The sequence below is a fragment of the Typopeltis vanoorti genome, chromosome 2 (genome assembly GCF_054136105.1).
Source record: "Typopeltis vanoorti isolate ZY-2024b chromosome 2, IOZ_Tvanoo_1.0, whole genome shotgun sequence".
Classification (NCBI taxonomy): Eukaryota; Metazoa; Arthropoda; class Arachnida; order Uropygi; family Thelyphonidae; genus Typopeltis; species Typopeltis vanoorti.
Window position 1 is genome coordinate 161,801,432 of NC_143550.1, and position 21,116 is coordinate 161,822,547.

The window sequence follows — 21,116 nt, forward strand, 5'->3', positions numbered from 1 at the left end:
TCCCACTATTCTCTGTAGAACTTCTCCACCATTGATCCTATAACAATCCCTTACCAACTTGTAGGTTTCTATCATATCGCCCCTCTTCCTTCTCCCCACTAGACTCTGCAAATTACATCTTTTCAATCTTTCCTCATACTCGACTCTCATATTATTACATGAGACAAGACAAAAAACTGAAGATCTGTTCTTTTTCTCTGATTAAGCAGAAACAAAAAAACAAATCTCAAACTAATAATAAATATGCAAAATGTGGATCAAAATATAGTGAGCAATTTCAATCATTTGAACTGGAGGAAAAAAAATCACATGCTTCAAAAAATCATGGCAAAGAGAATTTGATCAAAAAATTTTTAACGCATTCCAAAAGAAAAATGATGGAATTGTGGATGTCAGAATAATTGATATCATGATAAGCAGAGACATCCACGGTATCATTTTAAACATACCTCTTAGATATAAGTATAATGGCTATTTATATTCCTAAAAAATGATAATGAATATGTTAATATTAAACAAGGAACTATTTAATATTCACTAAAGATCAATAAGGAAATTCTTTCTTTTAAGGTTACACAGTTGTCAGCATTCATAGTGAAGAATTTATGGAAACAAAAACATGTGTTGGAGTAATTACTTAACTTAATTTTCATAATTATAAGTAAAGTAATTACTCCAACACATGTTTTTGTCTCCATAAATTCTTCGCTATGAATCAACAGAAAAATAAAAACTAATACTTATACCTCAACACAAATTTAATGTTTAATTTCATTATTCATCCATTCTGCTTCTACCATAGTCTTTGGAATGTATTTTACCACCTTATTCTGAAGTCCTGTTGAACTTATTTATCTGCTTCAATCATTCCTTGCCATTTTATATTTAAAATAGAGAATCTTACAAATAAGGTACATTGTCATAAATATTAAATTCAGCCACTCACATTTCTGGAACTGAATGTTTATCACCATAATTAGGATAACCAGTGGTTTTGTTCAGATATGAAATAAAATTTTAATTCCAATTATTAACCTAATCAGCCTGATATCAGGTGAATAATTTTGAAAAAAATTATATATTTTTTTAAATTTCATATGGATTACTCATATATATATATATACCTGATTTAGTTTGGACATTAGGAGGGGGAGTAGCCACTTTGAGAGCAAGGCCAAAGGCACCAGGGAATGAATTGCTATCTCTTACCAAAAATGAACCAGGAGGCTTATCTTTGAGCATGATGATAGCTTAATTAAATTAAAAAAAAAACATAAAAATATTTAATTGTACTCATTACATAAATTATTTCATATAATTGCGAAGTTAAACTTTATTTTCTGAACTAAATTTTAGATATAACTAAAAAACTCAAAATATTTTTAAGACAAAATATTTTACAAATCAAAAATTCAATACGGAGAAATAAAATTAAAAATTTTATTTTTTTTTTCAGTTCGAGATAATTTATTTAATAATTTCAGAGTTCTATTAGAAAATTCAGAGCTGCCAAACAAATTATTAGGTAAGGATAAGTGCTCATAAATGTAAATTTTATGAAAAATGAAACAATTCTCACAGTTAACTGTTATTAACTTCTGGCTTGGTCAGCTAAGTATTTGGTCTCTAACTAACACACTGTGGTTCAAATTCCACCACAGACATATTTTTGGTTAGGTAGGAGATGAGTCTTACTGTCCCATTTATTGGAGGTCTAAAGTTTCTTGAAAATAGTTCCATGTTTGGTATACAAAAAAAATAAAATAATATAAAAAATTCCTAGTCTACTCATGGTACTAACATATGAGTATTATAGGTTTACAACTTTTTGTGGGTGGGAGTCATATAAAAAAAAAATGGGTGTTCTGAAAGTAATTCCTTCCTGCCCAAAAGAGATAGCTTGAAATCTCTCTCATTATTTTCATATATTATTTGTCATCATAATCTCCACCCTTCCTTCCAATACATTTTCTCCAAGTTTTCAAAGAGTTTTCACAGGTTTTCAAAGAGACATCATAGTAAAATTCCTCTGGTTGTTTTTAGTACCAATGTCTCACTTTTACCCTGGTGGAATGCATCTTCAATTTAGGAACTAACCAGAAGTCCATAGGAGCAAAATGAAGATTGTAGGAAGAATATTCTACAACTTCAAATTTGATCTCTTTGATAGCTGCTGAAGTGGAAAAATTATGGAACATCCTTCTATAGCATGGACCCATATCTATTTTGAAAATGTAGAAAGTATTTTTAACTTGGGTATAGTTATGTTAAAGATACCAAGCAATTTTAAACCTGGTTTTACTCCATTTTTTCCAAGTAAGCAAACAGACAAAATGTCAAGTTTGCGCCTGCAATATATGCAAGACTAGCTGATCCCACAGGTAGTGCAAGACCAAGGCAACTCGTGGTAGAGGTGGAGCAAGCTCTGATCACTAATCTTAATATTTACCCTTAATGCCAAAACACATCTCCAAGAAGGGGATGTATGATGTTTTGGGCCCTTGCCTTTAATACAAAACATCATACATCCCCTTGTGTGTATGATATAGGCCCTCCTAGATGAGTCTTTGACCCCATGGGTTCTTGGGTGATAACAATAATAATAATAAGTGGAATGGAATGAGTCAAGGACTCATTGAGAAAGGCTATAAATCACCCAAATAATATTTTAGTTATAATATAACTAAAGTAAGTTCTCTACACAGTAATATGTCTCCATAATCATTCATAATCACTGTGATATACTAATGTGGAGGAAAACTGTTAACAGAACATTAGCAGTGATGCAAACATGATTATGTAGTACTATCATAGTATTCTGTACACTCCTTTAAAGTACATATCAGTAAACTAATGATGATGATGATGATGGAAAGTTTAAACACATTTCACCAAAAACTGGGGAATGGAAAATTCTGCAATTTTGGGTGAAATTGGAAAAGACCTGTATTCGATTCTCTTCATGCTGTAAGGAATCTTTATATTGGCTTTTTTCAATCGAAGGTTAGTTAGCTAATCTGATACAGAGGTAACACAGTTTTTTCTCTTGTAAACTCATCACATATATGTACAAGCAAATCGGCTATGAGAACACATGCAATATACAGACCAAAAAAAAATACTGTTGTTGTTGGTTGTGGTGATGGGCAGTAGATGATATTGATGGTAGTAGTATCATTGTGTGTATTTGGAAAATTAAGTTGTAGGGGAGACGGTGAGATATGAGTCCTTGTTGAAGGAGTGAGATAATGAAATGTATATAGACTTTCCTCAGCTTCTTAGGCTGCTGGGAATATAGTACACTGCAAACCATACAGTAGTACTCTGAGAACACCATTAAATTAAACATTTATTGAATAGCATAATCAATTATAGGCTACTGAACTGTCAGATTTTAGGGAAAGACAAGATATACTAGAATATTAATTAAAAAACTTGAATTAATACTTCCTATATTTCGGTAATGTTACATTATCATATTCAGGGAACATAAAAATAATGATATGTGCATGCAGGCACTAACACAACAAATATGGCTGAAGGAAACAAGTGAAGTCAGTCCTAGAGTCCTAAAGGTGCCCTTTAGTGGGCTAAATTGGGTTATCTTGGGTGTAGGGCTGATATTCTTTGAATGCAAGCTTCCCATATTTGGGGTAGTCTCATGCATCCAAATTTGTTGAGGTTCGAGGAGTTTTTTTTAGAGCTGAGGCTGATTCCAGGAATAATCTTTCATATTTATACTTGCTGCTGTGTAGTTTTCCTCCAGCATATTTTGTGGCAGGTGTCCAAAGCATGGTCAGCAAGTCCTGAGTGGCTGTATTGGTGGAACCGAATATAGTCCTTATGTTCAGATATCCTGATATTAGATGTCCTGCCTGTTTGGCCATAGTAGGACAGTTTCCAACTACAAGGGACCTAGTATACTCCAGGTAGGTCTAGGGGAAGTGGCTGGTCTTTGATGGAGAAGATAAGAGATGCCAATTTTTTATATGGTTTGTAACAAGTCGTCAGGTCATATTTTTTTTTTTTTTTTTGCCAGCTTTTCAGAATTACCCCAGATATAAGGAATGGTGATAGATTTAGAGTAATCTCTGTTATGGAGGGGGGGGGGGAAAGGATTAATTGGTTTTAATATTTTTTGGATTTTTTGGGGGTTGTAGCCATTGGCTATGAAGGTGTTAAGAAAATGGTTAAGTTCAGTAGTTAGGGCATTGTCATCTAAACAGTATATATTTTATAATTCCATATTGTTGGGAGGGGGAGGGTGACTGCTGGTGAATGTATCTACCTGTATGTGTAGGTTTTCTATAAACAGAGAAAGCCAGGGATCCATCAGGTTGGCATGTAATCAGAGTGTCTAGGAAAGGGAGATTGTGAGATCATGAACCCACAGAAATTTCTTTCTGTGGGTTTGCGATCCATTTCAGGCTTACAGTCATGTTATATGGTTTGTAACAAGTTGTCAGGTCATTTCGTTACCAAAAAAAGAACAGAACAGTTAATTGACTTTCAAGTGACAGTGGGCTTAAAATGCCATTCCATGATCTTGGTTTGGCTCGATTCTGGGTCTCGCCTTCAGTGAGAAGTGAATTTCCTGAATTATCTGAAGAAGCATTGAAAATCATCGTGCAGCTTTCTACAGCCTATCTTTGTGAGAAAGGATTTTCATTGCTCCTTCAAATAAAAACAAAATACAGAAATTGTCTTAGTGTGTGTGCCGTTCTTCGACTGAATATTCAACTATCTCATTGAAAGTAAGTAGTAACATAATTATTTTATGTAATTATATCATATTGTTTATCATCATCATCATCATCATCAAATTCCTGCCATGTACCCTCAAGGGGTGTACAGGATATGACAGTACTACATGAAAAAATTACATCATTACTAACTTCCTATCTACAATTTTCCTCCAAATCAGTCTGTTACTTGTCAAGACTCCAACATTATCAGATCTTATATTTCTATCGTCTAAGGCACTTTGTACCGTATCAATCCACCTATATCTTGGTCTTCCTCTGGGTCGTTTTCCTGCCAACCTGGCAGAGAACACTTGTTTTGCTAATCTTTCCTCTTCCATTCTATTTAAGTGACCATACCATCTGAGATTAGCTCTGCTAACGCATTCCTGGATGCTGACAATGTCAAGTTCTTTCCTAATATCCTCATTTTTAATATGATATTGCCATTGATGCCATCTGTTCACGCCTCTAATCTTTCTCAGGACTCTCATATCTGCGGTCTCTAGTCTTTGGTCAAGTGTTTTACTTCTGACCCAGCTCTCAGATCCATAAGTTAAAATTGGTTTGAACACAGTCTTGTATACAGCTAATTTAGTGTTCCGACTAATTTCTTTCTTATTCCATATGAATTTATTCAATTGACTTCCCACGAATTTATTCAATTGACTTCCCATCTGAACCCTTTCCAACATCTCTTTTTGAAAACCAGGTGACCAAATCTGTTCAGTTTGATCAAAAATCACACAATGGAATCATAAGATTCCATTGTGTGATTCTTCACCTTGCTTCTAAATGTCAGTGTTCTCTGCATCATTGCTATAATCTGTATGTTGCCCTCACAATTTTAGCAAAATGTCTCCAAAATTTCAGATACCTAACCAACATTATCCCCAGATCTATTATCTCCTCCACCAACTCTAAGGTATTCCCACCAATCTTGTACTCTGCATCCCACCTATGTTTCTTAAATTTTAGAACTGAACCTTACAATTTGCTACATTAAACTTTAAGCTCACTTATTCGCCCATCCATTCAGCTAATTCAAGTCCTCTTGCAAGATTACAACATCTATTCTACTCCTCATAGTTCTTCCACTTCACATCATCTGCAAGCAACTACATGTCACCATTCAAACCCTTCCTGATATCACTTACACACAAATTAAACAATAACATTAAGAGGGAGATGTTAAGCCTTTCGGCTTATTATCTTTGTAGTTAAACAATAACAGTTCTAAAATCACTATTGGAGCATACCACTAGTAACATTCCTCTTCTGGGATATCACCCCCCCCACACACACACACAACGTGTTGATACCTATCAGACATCTATCCAACCTCATTCCAGTTTAATTACCAGCTTGTCGTGCAACAATCGATCAAAGGCTAATTACATCTAAATATACTACTGTATTTATATATATATTTATTTATTTTCCTACATTTGCTATATATCTTTTTTCACCTCATCTAATTTACAGTCACACTGTGTGTTTTCATAACTATAACAGTTCATGACTATTCATTTAAAACTAATAACTGCTCAAAAATTTATTTCTTCATGAATTTCCTGGATATGCAGTACACACACCTAGCACATCCTAAATATATGCTTCTGAGTTTAAGAATAAAAAATGATGGTATAACATGACATAATTTCATGCCGGCTGGGGCGTCGCCCGGTTAAACAAGGCCCCCGTTGTTTTCGCCAGGGAACCAGGGCGAACAGCGAAAAGTCAGCTACTGGAACAAATCTGAAAACAAACCCCAACTCAACATCACCAGAGTTAAAGATCGGTACTATCAACGTAAGAAGCCTGAATTGCAAAGAAATGGAGCTAGCTGAGGAATTAGATAAGTACCAGATCGACATAATAGGTCTGAAAATAATAGGTGACTGAAACAAAAAAGACAAAAACTGGTAAGATCTTTCTGAGCAATAAATACAAAATGTTATATTCAGGCAATGACAATCAAGGAAAAGAAGGAGTAGCCATAGTATTCAACACAAAATACGAGGCTAATCTTCTTGAATGGCACGCAGTCTCAAGTAGAGTAATGTGGGCAAATATGAGAATGGGGGAACTGGACAATGAGACTTATTTGTGCCTATGGTCCCACAGAAGGTTCTACTAAGGTAGAAGTGGAGGAATTTTTTGATGCTTTAGAAAAAGCAACTGACACAATGAAAAATGAAAAGTTGGTCCTTGTTGGGGATCTAAATAGCAGAGTAGGAAATGATGGTGAGACATACAAAAATATTTTGGGAAAATTTGGAGAAAAGAGCACAGCTAATAATAATGGCAAATATCTGTTGGATTTCTGCTCAGGACATGGACTGGTTATTACTAACACCATGTTCCAACATAAAAATGTGCACAAATTCACATGGAGAGAAGAGGCTAGGAATAAGAAAAGTCTCATTGATTATGTTATTGTTGATAGTGATGTTTTCTCCTTGGTGCAGGACACCAGAGTGTACAGAGGATTTGAAATTGGAAGTGATCACTATTTAGTCTTGAGCAGGATAAAATTGAATTTCATATTGAAAAGAAGAACATGTAAGAAAGTTTTAAAGTGAATAAAAGTTGAGCAGCTCTCATATGTGAACTGTAGACTAAAATACACAAAGATTATTGAAGAAAAAATGAAACAGTTTGAGAACAGGAACCAAACCTTGGAGATTCAGTGGCAAGCCTTCAAGAAAATACTGATTGATTCAGCCAGAGAGGCATGTGGTGAGGTTGTCTGCAAGGAGGATAGAAAAATCAGAACTCCCTGGTGGACATAGGAAGTTAAAGAGGCACTGAAGGAAAAGAAGAAAGCATATCAAAAGTTCCTGTCAAATAAGTCAGCTTGTGCTCTTAGAGAATATAGAGACAAATGCAAGAATGCTAAACAGTGTGTAAAACTAGCTAAACAAAAATCATGGGAGGACTTTGGCAAGAATATAGAAAATAAATATCAAGAAGGTGGCAAAATATTCTGGAGGTTGTTGAAGAAGCTTAGGAATGGAGGAAAGAGTACTGTAAAAGGAGTTAGAGATGATAAAGGTGACATGAAAACTGGAATAAAAGATATCCTTGAAGTATGGAGTAATTACTTTGAAAAACTGCTAAATGAAACAAGCAGTGATGACAGCACAGTGGTAAAAAACACTGACCAGGCATGCAAGCAGGAATACATATATCCATACTTGAAGTAGAAAAAGCCATCAAAGTCTTGAAATGTGGAAAGGCAGCTGGAGTAGATGATATTCGACCAGAAATGTTGAAGTATGGTGGTATACGAGTCTTACAGTGGCTGCACGGCATAGTTCAGAAAGCCTGGACAGAGGGACGAATTCCCGATGATTGGAGTAGAGCTCTCACAGTACCCATATATAAAAAGGGAAATAAAACTGAATGTGAGAATTACAGAGGTATTTCCCTACTGAGGGTTCCTGGCAAAATCTATGCAAGTATACTTGAGAAACGGTTGAGAGGAATTGTGGAAGAAAAGCTTGGTGAAGAACAAGCTGGATTCAGGCCAAACAGAGGCTGTCAAGATCAGATCTTCACTTTACGACAAATAGTCGAGAAAGCATGGGAATATAACAAAGATCTGTATTTAAGTTTTGTCGATTTGGAAAGGCATATGATAAGGTGCCAAGAGAGAAGCTATTCAATACGCTGCAGTTATATGGTGTCAATGGGGAATTATATCAAGCAATACTTAGTCTTTACTTGAGTTGTAAGTCAGCAGTTAGAATTGAAGGATGTACAGGAAGATGGTTTAATGGTAAATCTGGTGTGAGACAAGGATGTACATTATCCCCTCTGTTATTCATTATCTATATGGATCACATTATGAAGGAAAGTGGTATTAAACATGATATCAAAATTGGAGATGTTAATGTTAGCTCTTTGCTTTATGCGGATGATGTTATACTTCTAAATAAATTGCAAGATTATCTGACTAAATTGAATAGCTGTTCTAATAGTTATGGTATGAAGGTCAGCAATAAAAAGACAAAGACAATGAAAATAGGCAGAATCATTGAAAATGTCAACTGTGTTGTGAACGGAGAACATGTGGAACAAGTAAAACATTTCAGCTACTTAGGCACGATTTTTAGTGAAGATGGTAAATTAAATATAGAAATAGACAACAGAATCAGCAAAGCTGGTATGGTGGGAAGTCAATTGAATAAATTCATATGGAATAAGAGTGAAATTAGTCGGAACACTAAATTAGCTGTATACAAGACAGTGTTCAAACCAGTTTTAACTTATGGATCTGAGAGATGGGTCAGAAGTAAAACACTTGACCAAAGACTAGACACCACAGATAAGAGAGTCCTGAGAAAGATTATAGGTGTGAACAGATGGCATCAATGGTAATATCATATTAAAAACGAGGATATTAGGAAAGAACTTGACATTGTCTGCATCCAGGAATGCGTTAGCAGAGCTAATCTCAGGTGGTATGGTCACCTAAACAGAATGGGCGAGGAAAGATTAGCAAAACAAGTGTTCGCTGCCAGGTTGGCAGCAAAACGACCAGAGGAAGACCAAGATATAGGTGGATTGATACGGTACAAAGTGCCTTAGACGATAGAAATATAAGATCTGATAATGATGGAGTCTTGACAAGTAACAGACTGATTTGGAGGAAAATTGTAGATAGGAAGTTAGTAATGATATAATTTTTTCATGTAGTACTATCATATCCTGTACACCCCTTGTGGGTACATGGCAGGAATTTGATGATGAGTTTAAGAATTTCTTTCGGCACTTCTGCTCTTAATTAAATAATAGTTGCATGTTTTCATTTTTAAAATATTCTAAAGTCAGTTTATTTTATATATCTGATAATTTCTTATATCATATATATATATTCATATTTTTCTTTAAATCATTTTACATACCCTCTTCTCTTGTGATATTGGGCTTGTACCAGTACTTAGATATATCTTTCACAAAGAGTGGATGATGGTGAATGACATCAACTGGTTCTGAAATAATAATAGGTTTTTGAAATATAAATATATTTTTTAATATATTTGATAAAGCTAATTTTAAGCTTCTGATTTATATTCACAAATGATTTGATACATAGGAAACCTCTTCTTTCAAGCTCTCTGAACTGATAGGGTCTACGCTGAGAATAAAATGCAACACCTAAATGCACCACTACATTCCCAAGATAAAGAGAAAGAGATGGCAGTAATAATTATTCATTCAAAACTGCCATCAAGTAATTCACTTAAGGATATTAAAAAAAGAAGGAAAGTTAAGGTCATTAAGGCTATTCTTTCAGTTAATCAAAGATTTTACTTTTTTTTTTGATTCACTCAGTTTGTAGATTGCTGAACATTTTATAATCTGAATATTTTACTTATTTTTAAGTTGATCACCAAAACACTCATATAAACTCAATGTACACGTAAACTGCATGCCATCACTTAAAAAAGGATTGGCAGAGTTTCCTCTGTGTCCAGCAAGTTGGAGGACAGAGCTGAAATGTTGAACTATCTTTGTATTCTAGTAGGCTTAAGCAACATTAGCTTAAAATTTGGAGGAACATTCCAAGGTTTCCAACTAAACATTCAGCTAACTTTATTCACTATTGATTTCACAAATTTATTCGTCTTAATCTAAAGAATCTCTAAATTATTATACAACAGCAAATTGCAACACAATGGTTAGCACCTTATGCAGTTAACTGGATTTCTGCCATCTTTCATAGTCCAGGCAGACCAGCAGATCCACAGCTGCAAGAGTGATTTATTCTTTTCTTTTTTTTTTTTGAAAGATTATTTAAAGAAAGTTGAGAATTTCAACCCAAAACAGGAATTGCTACTTAAAATTATCTCACTTCTGGAAAATAGTTGTTTTCAATGTTTCCCATCAAAGTGTGTTTTTTTTTGTTTATGTAATTTCAATTTTTTTTCCTAAAAATTGTTTAAAAAGAAAGCTCTATAACAAGCATATACTCTCAACAATTACACTGCAGTGGAACTTGGACTATACTAAAACATAATTGGAGAGAGACTAAAAATAATGCAGTGACACATCATGACATGCTCACGATGTGTGTCACTGCACTAAATGGTGTGGCATATGAAGTAGCAGCCACTTAGTCTCAATGGCTGCCTTAATGCTTCTGCTCTAGTGACTTCATAGTCAGAGTGGTTGCACTGTAACAGTACAAAAGCAATTCCAGCTAGTGCAGCTTTTCAATGCATGAGTTTTGAAAGGTATCACAGCAGTGACTAGATGGGATTCTGACCTATATGCATTCAGTCACAATCCCAAATTAGGACCTAAAGGCATTCAAAGTTCCTAACACAGATGAAGCATGAACCTAAAGGCATTCAGTCTGCACAACCACTAGGTGCTGTAGAGTGCAGGCCCTTACTAACACTAGGTCAGAGTTGCCTTGGATTTAGCCAACCGAATGTTGCACCTTTGTCCGATATTTAATTTGCCAAGCACGATTTGTAATCTCATCTTAATATAGTTTATCAGACTAACTTAAATCTAGTTTATATCTACTTCTATATTCCCAACCCATTTCTACTTAGTATCTATTCACAACATATCACTGGTAGAGCCTAAATTTACAGTCTTTTGTCTCATCAAGTCCACTACTGTTAGATAGGAAGTAAATCTCTATGATTGTGTGCACAGAGGTACATAATGGGATTTTTTTGAGCACTGTCATCTCCTCCCAACTGCAATGGTGTCCAAAACCTAAGAATGAACCAACAGGATAAAAGGCTACACTAAGAAACTGTGTCTGAAGGAAGCTCTTTTTGTGATGGAATAAAGTTGCAAACTTAGACATCTTGTAATGTCTCAAAGCAATCATCCAGATGATTTCACATGGGGAAGAATTATTGGAAAGATTGAAGAAGGCTGCAGAATTACTAATATTGCCAGAGAGTTTGGAATCTCACATGGTGGTGTATCCAGGCTATGGGCAATTTCAAAACAATGGAATGTGTTCCAGATGTTTGTTAAGAGGTTGCCCTCACTCTACCATGGAGCATGAAGACATATCTTTGGTTATAACAGCAAAACATAATCGAAATGCCATGACAGGTTAGTTTGCAAGTTGGCTTCATTCAAGCACAGGTACGTGGATATCTCGACAAACTGTGGCAAGACGTCTGTAACAAGTAGGTCTATATGTCTGAAGGCTTGTAGTCTGCGTCCCTTTATTCACAGTTCATCATAGAGCACATTTTCAATGGCGATGTATCCATAAAAATTGGACAAGATACAATAGGCTAATGTACTCTTTACAGATGAGAGTCATTTTAGTCTTTCCTCCAATTCTAGACGACACTTGATCTGACATGAAAATGTTACTGCTTACCATTGCGAAAAATGTTCTTGAAAGAGATAGATACGACAGTGCTGGGGTCATGGTGTGGGGATATATTATGCTTAATGGATGAACTGAGCTACAAGTGCTGAAAAAAGGTACTATGACTATTGAACGATATTGCATGAAGTTCTTCAATGTCACGTTCAATTGTTCCGTGGTGCTGTAGACAAAAAATCCACATAAACTATCCAGAAATATTTTGTTAATCATCATAATATTTGGTACCCCCAACACAAGATTATGCACCAGAAAATGATCACACCTGAACTGTATCATTATGAGAACATTATCTCAAATTATTGGTAACCTTATTATAGTTTGGTCATACTTTCTGTTTCCATGTAGACTACTTACATATGTTGTCCTTCTTTCTTTCTATCTGTCTGTCTGTCTCTCTCACACTTACCGCAATTCCACAGTGCTGGGGTCATGGTGGTTCTCTTTTAAATTCTGCTCCTCATATCATACAAGTACAACCTTTATTTCTCTCCTCTTTTTTTTTCTTCAAAGTAGAGATAGCAGGCGTGTGTGTGTGTGTGTGTGTGTGTGTGTGTGTGTGTGTGTGTGTGTGTGTGTGTGTGTGTGTGCATGTGCGCGCGCATGCGTGCGTGCGTGCGTGTCCATGTGTGTGGAGTGGGGTAGGATAATTACTGTATTTAGTATTTTAAAGATTGAATAGCATCAAGTAAATAAAGAATTCATATTACTAATTAATGTTTTCATACCCAAAAATGCACATGCATCACTAATTTGATGACAGAGCAGATTTATTTAATACCTGTTAGAGAAAGTAAACTGGATCTCTGTGACTGGCCATAGTAAATAGTTGGAGAACACTGCCCATTTGTCATATGAGGTCCTACAGACTGAGATAATGAACCCTGATGCAAAGTTGGAACACTGGGAGAAGGACTTCGTTCTTTGCTAACAGAGAAAAAAAAATGAGTTACATCTGATTCGTATCCAATACACACATGCAACAGGATAAAATAAAAATTTACAAATAAATGTTTCACTTAGTATTTTTTTTTCTATGTAGCTGTTATTCAAAATCTTTAAAAAGACTTGAAATCCAATAGTTATAAAAGCAGAAATATTGCAAAATTATGTTCTTTTTTTATCTCTTGCTCTTTACCCAACCAGTCCCTCCCCACTTCTCTCAAAAGAATTGATACTACTAAGTTTATTAAAGTTAACTTCACCAATGTACAATCCTTGTTTACATCTCTTCATCACTGATATAGCTAAAGATACATAAAATTAGTGACCAGTATAATAATAATAATAATAATAATATTTTTATTATTTTCTTCTTTATTATTTTCATTTGGTATAATAATAATAATAATACCAAATGAAATAAATAGGAATGAAGATTACTGAAACTTTCTTTCTAGTAAGTATTTAGTTTTATGGATTATGAAAAGGTTCTTCCATTCTATCCAATGATGACTGCTAAAAGTACTATGCATTCTAATTTTTTATACTGTATAATTTGATGGATTTTTTTATATTCTTCCTTTTAGATGAGGACTGTCCACACAGTAAGCACTAACCATAGACAGGATGGAACAGAAGAGCCTTCAAATAATTCATAACACTAAGCATTGCCTGAAAGGTTGTTTTAATATTCACCATGGGATAAATTGGAAGATCCTCCATATAATCCATAAAATTAAATTTAAATGTTGACTGGAAAGAAGGTTCAAGAAAGTAGTAAAAAAAAAAATTTAAATAACTCCAACACCAACAAAAACAATGGTTTTTAAACTCTGAAACATAGTTGACTGCTTCTCTCTGCACACCACCACCACCCATCAGCTAATGCCACCAACTTCAGGCTTGTCTGATATTAATTCTTATTTGAATATCAAGTATATATGAGGATAAACAAACTTTGTAATATTCTGTAGCTAGGAAAAAAAAAAAAGGAACAACAACAAAAAAAAAGTTACTATATTCCATCTAGGATTTCTTGAAGATCATGCTTCCTCATTACTTTTTTTTTTTTATTTACTACAAAAGTCCACTAATAATCTCAAATTACCAAAGCGTTAAGCTACCAATAGGTCTATTAGTGTTTTCATCAGAACAATAACAAGATTTCAGGTCCCTTACAGAAATTAGCAAGACAAAATTAATATTGAAGGTGATGGCATATGGTAACATTTCGAACTATGCTTAGAAAATAGTATTATTTTGTACTGTTATCTTTACTTTTTTTATAAATTGGATATAGGAATAGTTTTGAAGTGTTTTGCCTTAAGTATTGTTAGTTTGTTTATATATATAATTATTATGATCCTCCATGAAGTTAAAAGACTCAATGTGGAAGATCCCACTGTCACACATACACACATAGCTCATCACTCTGTTTTATGCTTTAGTGCAAACCCACACAATACAATACCACACAATAGCAGGCTTTTGAAACCAGATCCAATGGAACAGGATTGTTAATTCTTTTTCCTATAGTCTTCTATGTCTATATATTGCATGCCTTTTACCTGTTTTGTGAGATGAAAAATGCAACTTTCTGGAAGAACAAACCCTGCCATCTTCATATGAGACTGGCTGACTCACCTTCAATTGAAAAGCTCTGATAAAGGAAGTTCTTCACACTATAGACTACATTAGAACCTAGGTCTTTCCAACCAAAGGACATCGTTGAAACCAACTGGACTATGGAGGTTTGGTCAGTTTCAGAGCTCATCATATCATGACTTAAATACATTCACCACCTTCTAAGGCAATACTCATCCACCACTTCTCCATACAAAAAAAATCTTCTCCCCAGTTCCCTGCTCACACTTTCCAGAGATGGCCTCTTGTTCTTCCCCTATTCTATGAAAAACTTCATCCACATTAATCTGGTAATAACCCCTTACCAACTTTTATGTGTCAATTATGTCTCCCCTTCTTGCTCCTCCACTAGACTGCAAATTAAATTTCATAACATAATCCAGACCAGAAAGCACCCTAGTCAATCATCCCTGGACCATTTTCAATATCTTTTCATCCTTCTGAAAACAAGGTGACCAAATATATGCACAGTAATCCATATGCAGCCTGATCAAAACCTTATACAACAGAACCATAACATCAATACTTCTAAATACGTTGAGCCCTTTGATTGAAAAAGGCCTAAGTTCAATTCTCGTTGTGACAGGAGGAATCTTTATATGTTTTTTTTTTTTCAATTAAAGGTGAGTTAGTTGATCTCATATGGAGGTAGCAGGGTTTTTTCTCCAGGAAACTCAAGTTTTTCATCCCACATACAGACAAATTAGCCTTCAGGTCACAGGCAATTTACAGACAAAAAAAATACTGGTGGTGGTGGTGGGCAGTAGATGGCATTTGTGTAGATGATGGAGATGAAGAGTTGTAAAACAGGTGCCCTCTTTGGACTCTTTGAAGGTGTCACAAAATAATAAAAATAATAATAATAAATAAATGTCAATGATCTATGCATCACTGCTGTAATCTATTATGCTGTTTGCACAATTTTAGCAATGTGTCCCAGAAATTTTAGGTCCTTATCATTAGATCCCTTATTTCCTTCACCTCCTCTAAAATATTCCCACCAGCTGTATATTCTGCATCCTATCTTTCCTTCCTGAACTTTAAAATCTTACACTTTGCTAGACTGAACTGGTAGCCTCACTCACTCACTTACCCATTTACACAATCTATTCAAGTCATCTTGCAAAACCACATTTCCAAATATCATTAATGTATGAGTTAAACAGCAATAGTGTCAGAACAGATCCTTGGGGCACACCAATAGCAACTTTCATCTTGAGGGATATTGCTCCCCAATACAGAACTTACTAATACTCATGCTGTCCACTGAAAGAATGCCACTGCTGTCAACCCAATTCTGGATCTTAGTCCTCACTAACCTCTCTGACACTTTAACCAAATTCAAAACACATATATTGGGCTATACTTTGAAGCCTTAGTCTTATCACCTCCCTTATGAAGCAGAACAATTTTGTCCTCTTTCGACTCCTTGGTAACTATGCTCAATGTAAGATTCATGTTAAAAAAGAATGTCAAAACTGATGTTAACTTGCTAGAACATTCCCTCAAAACATAAGGTGATATCATCAAGTACCACAGCCTTATTAACACAGAGTTTATTCAATTCCTTAAATTCTAAACCTCGTGCTCATTCACTATCAGTTCTCCCCACTTCCCTTCCCACAGCTCAAGTTCTGCATAATGTCACATTTACAAGGATGAAACACCATTATGCCTCCATGGCACAAATGGAAAACTGATAATGCATTGCACTCTTCAATTGAAAAGGAACTGAATTTGATTCTCATTGTGATGAGAGGAATCTTTACATGGACTTTTTCAACTGACGGTGAATTAGCTGGTCATATATAGAGGTAGCAGATTTTTTCTTCTGGAAGTTAAGGTTTTTCATTCCACATACAGGCAAATTAGCCAGGAGAAAACATGCAATTTACAGACAAAAAATACTATTGTAGTGGGCATTAGACAGTGTTGTGTGTAGTTGGTGGATTACGTAAGGAATGAAGCTCTGTGCAGTAGAGTAGAGTAGAATACCCTTCCTCAATTTCTCCTTGGACATCGTTAGGAAGGGTATTCTTGGAGGTGTGATATAATAGTGATAGAATGGTAATCATTACAGAGGATATTACTATCGTTTTCACCAACCAATATCATCCTTCCATAATCAGGCTCTTTCTTCTACCAGCCAAGTATCAAAAGAAATCTCCTCCTCCTTTTTTTTTTTATATATATATATATATATTTTGGCCTCATTAGCTAACTGCAGCTCATATTGCACTTCTGGTAGCATCCTTACATGCTATTTGTACTCTTCATGCAACTGATTATTACCACTCATCTTGAGCTGTCTCCATAATGCCTTCTTTTTCCAGACTGCATTCCTCACCTCTTCATCCATTTCACACCTACCTTAATTTTTCTCCTGACCCTTGAAAGAGATTCAGACATTGTCTCTAACAGATAGTTTTAGGGTCTAAGCAGCACTGATCTCCTTTCCATCAATTCCTCATTTCATGATACAGCTGCAAGCAGTCTCCTGGGGTTTGGATAATCACCAGTATATTAGTTCCACTTATATCCTTTTCTCACAGAAGTCCTCCACTGGCTGCCCACCACCCAGGTGATCATTTCATGGCCACTTTCACCATCTGAAGTAAGATTTAATGTCTCCCATTTATAATAACACCCTATGATGAGATTATCAAATCTAAGACTCATGGTCCTCATGCACCTTCTGTTATATACTGCTTAAGGTAGCTGCTGTCTTTCAAAAACTCAATGGAACTATTTTGCCCTCTTTTCACTCTATTGGCACCTTTCCACTACTGAGGCTTAAATTAAACAGCTTGGTAAGAGGAGCTGATAATTCCCTTGCACATTTCTCATAATACATGGCCCGATATGCCATCTAATCCCGCTGCTGTGTTTGTATTGAGGTTCAGCAACATTTTAAGCACCTCAATTTTTCAACCTCCATTCTCCTATCAGTCAATGTCACCTAGACAGGACATTCCTGAAAAATGCGCACTCGGTAATTCAACTATTTGATTTGCATATTAATTAATATTAACACAAGAATATTAATATTATCCATCATGAGCCACACAAATAGGCAACGGCTTGGTGGTAAGTGGGAAACTGAAATGCTAACCATCAACAAGTATGCAGCACCTTACATGCATGCCCAAAGTCTGCTTGATGCATGCAGGGCTCGCAATAAAATAACCATCATATGGAATCCAACAGTTATACATTGTTTTGAAGATGAACATGTAATAATTAATTGCATTTATTCTTTAATCTATATGTATATCACCCTGATACTGAAATATTAGTGAGAATAATAATATTGGAGAAATATGAGCCTTTTGCCTTATTTCAAAGTAAACCAAAACCACACTTTTGAAAATAACATTCTAATCCGGACTCCAGTAACATAAGAATGAAAATTAAGATAAAGCTTTATCTTCAGTAATACAAATTTATTATTATTGTTTTATTATAGTATTACTATCATCACCATCATCACTATCTAGGAGTTGCAAGACATTGTGAAAAGTCCATCCTTGCTGTCACTATGACTGTCATTCCATATCAATGCTCTGACCACTACTACCACCTCTAGCAATAATGCATTTTACTTATCAGGCATTTTGCACATGAACATAAGAGTATGATGAGTAATTCTACATTCATACTCATTATACTCTTACCTGGTATCCAGGGATGGTCTGTTTATCTCTTTCACCTGATCTCTATAGATAATTTTCATTTTACCCATCTCATATCCATCACATCTGTCTCTTTCCTCTTATATTTCAAGATTCATAAGTTATATTACAGCAGTCTATTCTCATATTTGATGTTTCTGTTCTAATATTCTCAATCATTTTTTTAAATTTTTTAATTTTGAATGTCAATCTCATAAAAGTTGGAAATCCATAGCATATTTAATACCAAGGATGGATTAAAGTTTAGATCAGGGTTTCCCAAACTGTGTTCCACGGAACACCAGTGTTTTGCGGAAGGTGAATAAGTGTTCCGCGAGAAGTTCTGGAATTTGTCATTTTAGTTTTCTAAGCATTTTTCATGAATAAATATTTTATAGTGGGAATATTCAGAGGAGAATAATATTCAAATATGTCGAAAAGCTCAGACCCAGAACGCCTAATAACATCTGTGTAGCAAATGTTAGTGACCAAGCTGTGTATTTTTAAACGTGGAAGTATTCATGAATTATTGTTAATTTTCACACATCGAAACCTTTCAACATTTGGGAAAGGGAATACCGCTGTTTATGACCGGTCATAAAAATTGTCTGCAAGCAGATTCTAACAATGGGCAGTGTATCATCTGTTCTCAAAACTGAAGGAAATCACATCTGTGTAGCAAATGTCAGTGACCAATCAGCAAGGAAGTATAAAGAAAATTTTTCCACTAAAATTGAAGATCAAGGTAGTCTGTATCCGTTTCTCAAATCTAGTAATACTGAATACTTTCTTCGCAAGTTCGTATTGTAGGGTGAAAGTTTCAAAACCGTAGTGCATTGATTTTTTAAAAGTAATAGGCATGTAGATTTAAATTTTAATACGAATAAGGGACAAGGGACTTTGTTTAATTTTGATATTAAGAAATCTCTTATTGAAGGTGTTTGTGACGCAACAGATAGTGAGTCACCCACCACCAGCCTACAAAGCAATCTCCAGGATGTACAAAAGGAGGGGAAAACTACCAGCACACAGAAGAAAAAGTCTGCATTCACTCGTAAGTACTTATAATAATATTATCAATTTTTGGTGATCAGAATGGGATATGTCAATGAAAATCAGCACAAATTAATTTAATGATGTTTATGTTTAAATGATGTTTAATTAATTATTAATTAATGATTAATGATCAAGTATTAATTAATAATAAAAAATAAGCTAAATGAACAATTAATTATTAATTAATACATTACTAAATAACCAAGATGTTCCGTGAAAATTTCAGGATTTGTGAAGTGTTCCGTCATCGGAAAAGTTTGGGAAATGCTGGTTTAGATAATCATAATTGAGTAACCTTTTTGAAAGAGCAAACATGGTACTTTTTTTTCAGCCACTTCAGGCTTCCATCAACAGCATTATCACTTGACTGGAGTCTATGTTATAGCAGGATTTGAACCTATAGCTTACTGCTTCAAATAGGGGGTCCACTTTGCAAACCCAAGGCAATTTATCTAGGTAAATGAATTTTTTCTCCTTTCAAAAATCTATGCACAGTATTCAGATGTGTTCTGAGCAACATATATACAGTGATTACTATTTCCTTGTTCTTGCATCTATATTTATTTCATAATTGCATGCTTTTTATTAGTGTTATGAGCCATGTCACTAATAGAGTATATAGCGTCTTCAGTCCACAGCATTAAAGTCTAATGGTTCAATAACAACTACCCTTTAGCAGAGGCTTTCAATTGTGCACTCTCTTTCTTAAACAGTGCTCTATTACATAATTCTTTGATACTGCCAGACACCATTACCTTTTTTTTTTTTTTATTATTATCCTGTGGTATTATTACACCAAATCATAGGGATTAAATTCATGTATTTTATTAGAGCACATTTTCTGGGTTATTATAAAGTTCACATTTGGAAATATTCATACAATTTAGTAAATGCATTGGCAATGCTTCCTCAATGTTACAGATTTTGCAGTGGGGGAAGACTTTTATGCCATCGCTAAACTTGATTGGTCTTGTGTGGCCAGTCTCGAGGCGAGAGATCCTGGTAGTGGCACAACAATTAAACCTGGAGTTGATGCTAGCTCCTGGTTCTTCTGCTGAATACCGGTAGTGATTCATGTCTTGGAAAATTATTCTTTTTATGTTTTCTTATTGAGTGGTTTTAAAAAGACTGAAATCTGTGGTATCACTGGATGTTGTGACCATTTTTGCTACTTCATCTGCAGTTTCATTTTCCTTTAATTCCACATGGGTGGGATCCATTGGAAAATTATTTCAGAATCCTCATGTAGTTTGTTTATGTTTTTTGCTATGTCTCTAAGTATTTCTTGATGGCTAGTGTAGCAATTCTTAATAGCTTGAAGGGTTGCTAAGGAATCTGTGAAAAATATAAACTCCTTTGGGTTTTGTTTATCCAAATGTTGAGTGCTGTGTTAATGGCTATTAATTCTGCATGGTATGAGTTGCATCCAATACTGTTAGTTGTTTTTAGTTCTATATTTTGAGAGCCATAGATGAGTACACCACTCCCAGAATAGCCATTTGAATTTTTGGAGCCATCTGTGTTGATCTTTATCAAGTCAGGTCCATATTCCATTATTTTTGAAAGAGCTAATGATCTCAAGATTTCAGGGTTTTCAAGGCTTTTTTTCCTCATGTTTCCCTATTTCAAAGTTGATAACTATATTTTTCCTGTCTTGATTTGGAGGAAATGCTGGGTAGTTGG

General features: G+C 34.9%; 1 protein-coding gene across 8 annotated transcripts in view; it reads right to left on the bottom strand.

The window, feature by feature from the left end:
* The window catches only part of LOC150109587 (tensin-1-like), a 540,448-nt gene that overhangs the window by 58,820 nt on the left and 460,512 nt on the right, over positions 1 to 21,116 (bottom strand). For all 8 annotated transcript variants that reach the window (XM_090413690.1, XM_090413698.1, XM_090413682.1 and 5 more), the window contains 3 exons: positions 12,902 to 13,047; positions 9,656 to 9,742; positions 1,125 to 1,250 (listed from right to left, as the gene is read on the bottom strand). In XM_090413690.1, coding sequence (XP_090269816.1) covers positions 1,125 to 1,250; positions 9,656 to 9,742; positions 12,902 to 13,047 — 359 coding nt within the window. The remainder of the gene's footprint in view (positions 1 to 1,124; positions 1,251 to 9,655; positions 9,743 to 12,901; positions 13,048 to 21,116) is intronic.